Raw genomic sequence first — 8688 nt, 5'->3', positions numbered from 1 at the left:
GTATAATTGTTCCTTCCCATTATTCCCGGCAGAAACAAAACAAGTCAGGTATACAAGGCCCGTTTCCCACTGATCCTTCCGCACTGGTTTAGCTCAGTGGTTACTTCGCTCACATTTCTCTCTGTAGAAAAGCTGATCTCCTCCCTCCGTGGGATCGAACCACGGGCGCTGTCCAGTGTTTTTCTCTCCCTCTTATTACCAAACTGTTCCACAATAGTAACTGTATGTCTTACTTACAATCAAAATACCAAATTTAACAGTATGATGTTCAAAATGGTAAATGCCTTTAGGAGCATTACAACAAGCCAGAGGAAATTCATTTTTTCACAGATTATCTGTCTCATGTACTACTGTCACTTATTGTTCTAAAAATTAGGTAAATTAGTGTATAAACATAAATGACTGCATCAGTGTCACTCTCAGGCTCACCTTTATAAGGCCAGTTTCGCAGTGATTCCTGCGCACTGGTTTAGCTCAGTGGTTACTTCGCTCTTCTGATCTATCAGATTTACGGTTCTCTCCCTCCGCGGGTTCGAACCACGGGCGCTGTCCAGTGTTTTCTCTCCGTGTAGTCTCACCTGCTGTTAAACACTCTCATAAGTTTAATTACTTTGAGTAAAGCTGTCGGATTTGGTGAATGAAAGTGTACAATCTTTAATTCCTTAGTTCAGAGCAGCAGAGTCTCACACAGTGTCACTGCCGCCTACCACCGTCAGACAGCCCGCTGGTACTCTGCTCCACAGCGACCCCTCCCGGCTGTCATGTACCTGACTTCATTTTACTGGCGTCAAGCTAGCAACATTGAGGGCTTCCGGTTGTGACTTTTGTATCAAATAACGTATTTTGGTATTTTCACACGACAAGAAACTCATATAGGAAGTGGTTCAACGTATTTAACAGACGGGGTTTCATAATAATGTAGTCTCATTTACTTTACATATACCATACAATATGCGGCAGTTTATTAGGGCGCACAAACTAATCTATGGGGTCATTTTATAGTGCTGCCAACAACAGTATCTACTTGCTTTAAGTATGGGAATCCTGTCTCCTCTGTTCTTGTAAATTATAGCCTTGCTAACAATTTTCAATCTCCGAAATTCTAACATTCACCTCACATAATTTCAGCTGTCAACTATCAGCTGTGAGCCAGTATTTCAGAGAGACAACGTCAACATCTCCGCTGAAAATGTGGCAGTATCAACCACAGATCGTGGGTCGGATATTCAGATTTCTGAGTTAAGTCAAATTCATACTCAAGAGTTCTCGACTGATCTGGAACCAGTAAATTAGTTTCCTGTTGCGCATGCGTATAGCCGATACCGACGCTGGTCTGTTGACAAATATCGGGGGAGGGACCACTGCGGCGTAAGTAGATCTTTGTTCAGACTGGACTATATTCAACATAATGTAGCACTGTGTGCATAATGTAGCCCGTTGAATATCATTTTACACTGTATGTATCTGCTCTCGCGGACACTGTCGCCACAAAGCCGGCGGAAAGGAAAGTGCTTTGTTAAACATCTGTAAAAACCGCTGGGGCCGAGTGGTAGCAGAAAGGTAGGATCCCTGTACAGCTAGCCGCAATGACACATACGGTTTCCGGTGCGAATCCCCAAAACAAAATACCTGTTTACATGCTTTTTAAAACTTCTGAGTAAAAGGGCATACAAGCTTAATACAGACCACATGTAGGGATTACTCTGAAGTAAATGCTCCTGTCATACTTCTTTTCATCGCACATAGGGACGACGACGCATTTCTTTGTTTACTATGCTCCAAGTTAATGCTTTAATTTTGAAGGCACAGACGGACAGTTTCCGTTATCACCCATGGTAACGTTCGCTCTGACTCAGCTCGTACAGCCTCACGGCTAGCTACCAACAACCCGTTTCTAACATCGTTCCATGTTCAATCTCATGCTTTTGGGTCTTTGTCGTTTATAGTCGTGTCGATAATCCATATTGTGTCGTTTCGAGCAAAGTTCCTCCCGCCTTCCGGTCAAACTTATGAACTTGTTTCACAGTCTGGCTGTGGGAGCGAGTGAAGGCGGTCTCCTCGTCCAAGACTGTCTGCAGAAATGAAGAGGTGAGTGGGACGTTTAACATGCGCCATTGTCAACTAATAACAGCAAAACTACGTTTGTAGACTATAGCTACCAGTCTACCGACTAGCTAGTAGTTTATTAAATAATTCCCTAATTTAACCATAACGTGAATCCTCTCTTGTATTTCCATATGTGCAGCCAACAGAAAAGCCCTGAACCAGATGGGAGTGTTACCGTCAACGAGGAAGGTAAAAGAAAATGAGTCTGTTTCTATACGTTAACTTGTTAAATGGATGTGACTGTCTCTATGAAAATGTTTTTATTAGTTATTAAAAATGTAGGTTATCAAGGGAATGTTCTGATACTTTTATGTGCTTTCATAAGTCAAACACCCCAGTTTCAGACACTGTCTGTGAATGGGGCTGTGTACTGGCAAGAATATGACGATACGATATGCGAATCGTGATACACATCACGATGCAGGGTTACAATTCAGTTTATTGCAATATATTGCAACGCCGTAAACGAGCTGTTATTTAGCATTATATATTTTTTTCTTTGAATCAAATTTTTGAAAAACTGTCAGTGTAAATAAGAGACCACCATCTGTATAAACCCTGAGTTTAAATAAGTTCACTTTTTTATGCAACCAGAACAGTGGGATTCACATTTGTATATAATATATATCAATATCACAAAGCAAAATATCGTGATACAATATTTTTCAATGTTTTCTTACACGCCTATCTTCGAACGTTTAAAACTCGTTCATTTCTGGGGGTTCCGGCTTTTTCTGCTCTTATGTCTCTGAATTGTCTCAGCCCAATTCAGTAACACTTTAAAGCCACTGTGGGTGCCTGTACTTCAACATTTTAACCAGGAATACGTGCTTAGCCCTCTTTTCAGGTCCTCTCCTACACAAGGAGTACGCATGCTTGTGTGATTATACCTGAAGCACTGATAATATGAGTTTAAGGCGTCCTAAAGTTGCTCTTTCCTGAAGCTATTTTTTTGACAACTCTAACATTTTTCCCAGGGTCCGTAGCTACGGCAGAGGACCCGGCGGCCATTGCAACCATTCAGTCTGCTGCCACCTTCACCGACCAGCCCATCAAGTATCTCTTCAAGACAGAAGGAGCAGGTGGGCAGGTAGGAAGGACATTTGCACAGCATTTTAGTTAACATGTGAGGTCTTATTTTAGATGTGGTGGGGTGTTCTTTGACTGTTATTTCCACCAGTGACATGTCCACTGTGATATATTATACATAACCGCACATTCATGCAAGACTGCAGAGGGAATTTAATTCTGAGATGCTACACACTGACAGCAATGAGACAGACCTCAGCACGACAACAAAATTAAAATAGATTTTATATTAATATAATAGTATCGGAACTGCAAAGTAAGGATAAAGCACAATGGGGTGCATTTTAATGTTAGTTGGGTTAAAGCAAATTTAAGTAGCTCCCCAATTGTCCCTGTAGACACCCACTCTCTTTACCTTGGAGCTCATGTGATTGACGACCGTAGCCAAAAGAGGCCCCCTGCCTGCTCCAACCCATCGCCATTTAAAAAAACCAACAACAGACAAACAGAAAGTAGGGGCCAAAAGGAGCTCCTTTGATTGGCCAGTCGTCACAAGTTCCCCCCCTCAGGCTGTCCTTGTTGATCAGGTTCTCAGAACACTTCTGCTACAACCATAGCAACCGAGTTTGTCATCTGTGAGCAGAAAATAGCATTTGAGACAGATTGTAATGGAAATTCAGGGAGTTGAGTTTGTGCTTTAAAGTTTTGAGCGAAAAACGCATGGCAGGTTTTCTGCTGTCTTTGAGTACATGCAAACTGATTTTATCTTAACATTTCTTGATAATTGTGCCAGTGTGCCAGTCGCATTACCTCCGGGTCTCAACACTCATGACCCACTTCACTTAATAGAGACCTAAAAGTAGAATTTACAGTCTGTACCATCTACAGTTGTGTACACGTCACCTCAGTAATGATGAAATATTGACCACTCGGTGTAATGTGTTGTGTCCCAGGTGACGTACCGAGTGATCCAGGTGTCAGATGGCCAGCTGGAGGGCCAGACAGACGGAGCCGCGGCGGTCAGCCTGGTCGCTGGGTTCCCTGCAACAACTCAAACTGTCACACAGGTGAGGACAACACTGGCTAACAGTATGAGCATGTAACTAGTATTACTATGACTTCTTTTCTGTAATTAGTCACTATGCTGCGTTAAGTTCCAACTCGCAGGTACTCACATCTGCTGATCCTGATGTTCTTTCTGTCGTGGCTCGCTTTCAAACACATTCATAATATTACAAATTAAATCAAATCAAAAATGAGCAAAATTGAAATACAATATCTGTCTCTATAAACACTTCTTTTTTTATATTCGTTTCTTTAGATTTGAATTTCTTTTGTGGAGGTTGCTTGCTGTTGAGAACTGTTACTTGACGGCATCTTCCAGCTACGGTCTGCATTTATTTGGATGAACTGGCCATTTGCTCCTATATTCCTTTTGCCAACCTTTCACCTACAGGCAGGGGTGGCATGGGGTGGCAAATGCTGTCAAATTTAACACATTATTTTAGATTAATTTAAAAAAATAGTGCGTTAAAAATGATTAAGTTCAATAAACAAAGACATCTATGTGGAAAAATGTCTTTGATATGGAAATGAAACTACTCATTGATTTCCAATGCCACCTTTACATATTTCTATTTATTGCTTTACTAATGTACCACAGTAATGTTTTAGATTTTTTTATATGATTGTTTGTAATTAAATCAATCATATGTTTCTGTCACCCTTTGAAGTTTTCTCCCTCTAGCCACACCATGAATATTTTTTTAGATCCACCCCCACCAATAGTTGGCATTTCTTACCTAATAACAAACAAAACTGCACTAACCTTTTACAGACAGGTTTTTAGTTTATATAAATCCACCCCAGTAAATTATATGCAACTGTACTTGTAATGTTTTGCTTTTTCAAATAAATAAATAAAAAAAATAGAAATAAAAAATCCACCCCAAAACAATTAAGCCGATCTTAAAGATCCCGGCATATTTTAATGGATTGCTATCAACCAGAATAAAGCAGATTAAATCCAATCCCTTCTTTACTGTACTCTACTGTGTTCTGTGTTCTCAGCCTGCTAAAGCTGCAGCGCTGCTGCTTCTTTATCACAGATGGGCTCAACCGTGCAAGAATTTCACCGCATGTGCAAGTGAAAATCAGAATGTGCGAATATGAAAAAGTATTTGGGAGCTCCAGTGAGCTGGCAAAAGCATCAGAGTGTAGCAAAATGTGCTACACTTGCAACCTGCAGAGACCCTGTCTGCGGCTGCTATCTGTACTCAGCAGGAGACGAGAGAGGAAGCCGCACCCTGGAACACCACTGTGCAGCTGCAAGTGGACTTGAGCTTTTGTAGTTCTCAGAACAAGTTTCGGGGGGGTTCATCTGTTCTGTTTTCCTTGAAAATATAAAACAAGGACATATTTGATATCTGTGTATACTGTATTTGTACTTACATATCCAAGAAAAATACTTAAAAGATCAAAAGTAGTGTAGAAGACGTAGCTACAGCTGTTAGTTCAATGTGTCAGATGCATATTTAATCAACATTTAAGAAAATGTAAGTATCAGATCTGACTCCGGATCAGCAGATACCCAATATTAAAGGATCTGGGATCTGGGCCAAACATACACTAGTCTTCTCCTGTGTTCCTGGAAAAATAATGACTCCCTTATTATAGATGAAAATGAGGCGACAGGTCGAGCAGGTTCAGTTTCCCCCTGTCATCACTACTTGCTAATGGTAACCAGTAGGTGTTACAAGTCATTGATTAACTGATCTCTGCCTCTGATCCAGAACAAACCACTGATATTTTCTATTACTCAGCTGCTCAAAGTGTAGTAACTGTAATACCTGCTTCTAACGGGGGCTACACACTTAACCCTTTACCTTCCCACAGGTGCACATTCTGTTACATTTTTAAATGTACAAATAGTGATGATGTTTGGTGTATGTTGTGCTTTTAGTTTTTGTTTGTTTCATGCTCAGTTTCTGTATATAGTAGAAGCTCAAATAATTCAGTGGACCTATTGCCACCATTTATATAAATGCATGGTTGCAAGATAAAACTTCTAATTTATGGATTTAGATAAACCGTTCAAGTTGCAAACATTACTTGTTGTTGTGTTGACATAAATTACGTGGAAAAACTAGTTGGAACAAGTTAATTTTTTTTATGAGTAGTCTAACTGAGTATGTAAGTGGTATTTAAAAATACCTGTCCTATACAGTATTATACTTACTTAAAGTTCTTTATGTGTACTCTTTACTATACTAATGCCTCTTTGCTGTCAGGCTGTGTTCTCCCAGTCCGAGGGGTTGGAGGGAGACAGCAGCACAGAGACGCAGTACACCTACTACCCCGCCACCATCGCAGACGCCACCACTGGCACCATGGTGACCACAGTGCAGGCCTCTGATACACTGCTGGGCCAGACCACACCCACAGGTAATCACTGCCCTATATAAGGCCTAAAATACAGTATTTTCATTTGGCACTGGCTTTGTAAAATCTAAATAACAATAGTGACCATGATCTTAAAATAAACTGGATTATAATGAATACAATTTAAATGAATGAAATGCAACTTTTTAAACCATTTTCAGACCATCTTTTCTTTTTAAGTTGTCTGTCATTTAAAGGCTTTGCAATTCTAAGATCGCCTATGTCTGCTTTTACTTATCCTCAGCAGCTGACAGTAAGGTTTTGTCTCACAGGGCAGCTCTATGTGATGATGTCACCCCAGGAAGTTCTGACGGGTTCCAATCAAAGGACAATCGCACCTCGCACTCAGCCATACATAGCGTAAGTACATCCAAATCAAAGCACTGTTGCATCCAATCAAAAGTAATCTTCTACACCCAGCAAGTCGAGCCAACGTAATGTCTTTATCCTAATCTGTTTCCAGAAAGCAAGAGGCTCCTCGCGCTTCCAGAGATGAGAAACGGCGAGCGCAGCACAATGAAGGTCAGTGCTCACATCCAGTGTGAGAAGCTGAAGACTTCAGCTGTTAACTACAACAGGCTGGCATAAAAATCTAATAATCGTAATTTTATAGGTCTTTAAAATCTATTGGGATTAAAGAAGTAAACGTTACCTATCACTTTTAAATGTCTATTTGGAAACATATTGTATTGACCCTGCTGTAACAGCTACAAAATGAAACCATGTAACTGATTTTCCTTCATATCCGTTTGTGCTTTTTTTTTTTACCAGTATGTTCATTTTCATTCATACTGGTCTTAAAAAGAAACCCTGTTCAAATATTACAGCAGGTATGAATGATAGAGTAATGTCTGAAATTCTGATTTTGTTCCAACAGTTGAGCGCAGACGCAGGGACAAGATCAACAACTGGATTGTGCAGCTGTCAAAGGCCATCCCAGACTGTAACATCGACTACACCAAGACAGGACAGGTGAGTTCAGCTCACACCTCACTCTGGTTTTCATACTACAAAGATGATAAATGTAGTGAAAGTACTCTTCAGATGTCGTATTCCCAATAGGGCAAACTTTAGTTACATTAGAAAAGATTGAGAAAGAAAAGCCAAGGCAATTTCTCATTATTATTTTTTTTCTTCTGAAAAGTCCTCTTCTTCTCTTTTGTTTCAGAGTAAAGGAGGAATCTTGTCCAAAGCCTGCGAGTACATCAAGGAACTCCGACAGAGCAACCTGAAGCTGGGAGAAGATATCAGCACTCTCGACCGTCTCAGGATTGACAACCAGCTACTCAGACAAGAGGTATAACGGCACATGTTTGCCTTTTCTGTATCATTATTTCCACTGAACAAGATTTGAAATGTCAACCATTTAGATCATTCTAGGAAATGGCAACGGTGTGGTGTTTTCTCCAGAATTGTGTTCTATAAACTAATCCGCCTGCTGATGTATGCCTTCTGCTCTCAGGCTGTCAGCACAGTTCAACTGAACACGTGCTCTGACAGTGGAAAGGAGGATGTTAGACAGTCTGTGAAATGTGAAGGTTATTTCTTCTTTAAACAAAATGGGTTATAACCAGTGATGGCTGGTGGTGATTTGGGGTTTGTGGGCTAACAGATGCATTACACTTATCAATATGTCACACAGCAGCAACAGTAGCATCACACATCAAGTTACAGTAAACAACATTGTATACTTTGTTATAGCAAGTTGCTCTACCAGCCACCACACTGGGGGAGACCGTACCCAAAAACCATGGCCTGATGGCAAAACATCTCTCTCTCTCTCTCTCCTCTCTCTCCTTCTCTCTCTCCTCTCTCTTCCTCTCTCTCTTCTCTCTTTTCTCTTCCTCTTCTCTCTCTCTTTCTCCTCTGTACACATGCAGCAACATTGCCAATTGTGGCTACAACAACAATTAAGAAAAGCCAGCAAACAATTTGCCAAACACCATGTTACCAAAAATAAAAAGAAATATAAAAAAATATAACTATTTGTAGAAGAGTGGGAGTGTTTCAGAGTTTCAGAGCGACGGTTAGGCCAGGCAACTCCACACAGGCTGCCGCCACATCACCATCAGCTTCACCTTCAGGTTTCTCCCTGCAGATCATTGGTAAGTA

At 40.7% G+C, this 8688-nt stretch overlaps 1 protein-coding gene across 3 annotated transcripts in view; it reads left to right on the top strand.

Moving 5' to 3' along the window:
• The first annotated feature begins 1312 nt into the window (after nt 1-1312).
• The window catches only part of usf1 (upstream transcription factor 1), an 8738-nt gene continuing 1362 nt past the window's right edge, over nt 1313-8688 (top strand). The window contains exons 1-10 of one of the 3 annotated variants that reach the window (XM_035679786.1): nt 1313-1368; nt 2027-2088; nt 2246-2295; nt 3084-3196; nt 4089-4202; nt 6426-6579; nt 6849-6936; nt 7040-7098; nt 7454-7548; nt 7745-7873. In XM_035679786.1, coding sequence (XP_035535679.1) covers nt 2081-2088; nt 2246-2295; nt 3084-3196; nt 4089-4202; nt 6426-6579; nt 6849-6936; nt 7040-7098; nt 7454-7548; nt 7745-7873 — 810 coding nt within the window. In that variant the 5' untranslated portion in view covers nt 1313-1368; nt 2027-2080. The other 2 variants (XM_035679788.1, XM_035679787.1) reach the window with 2 other exon arrangements.

This window comes from Morone saxatilis, unplaced genomic scaffold (assembly GCF_004916995.1).
Source record: "Morone saxatilis isolate NCDOM2014 unplaced genomic scaffold, NCSU_SB_2.0 Contig8, whole genome shotgun sequence".
In the NCBI taxonomy this organism is placed as follows: Eukaryota; Metazoa; Chordata; class Actinopteri; family Moronidae; genus Morone; species Morone saxatilis.
The sequence above is the reverse complement of the archived record's forward strand: the minus strand, read 5'-3'. Positions and strand labels throughout refer to the sequence as shown.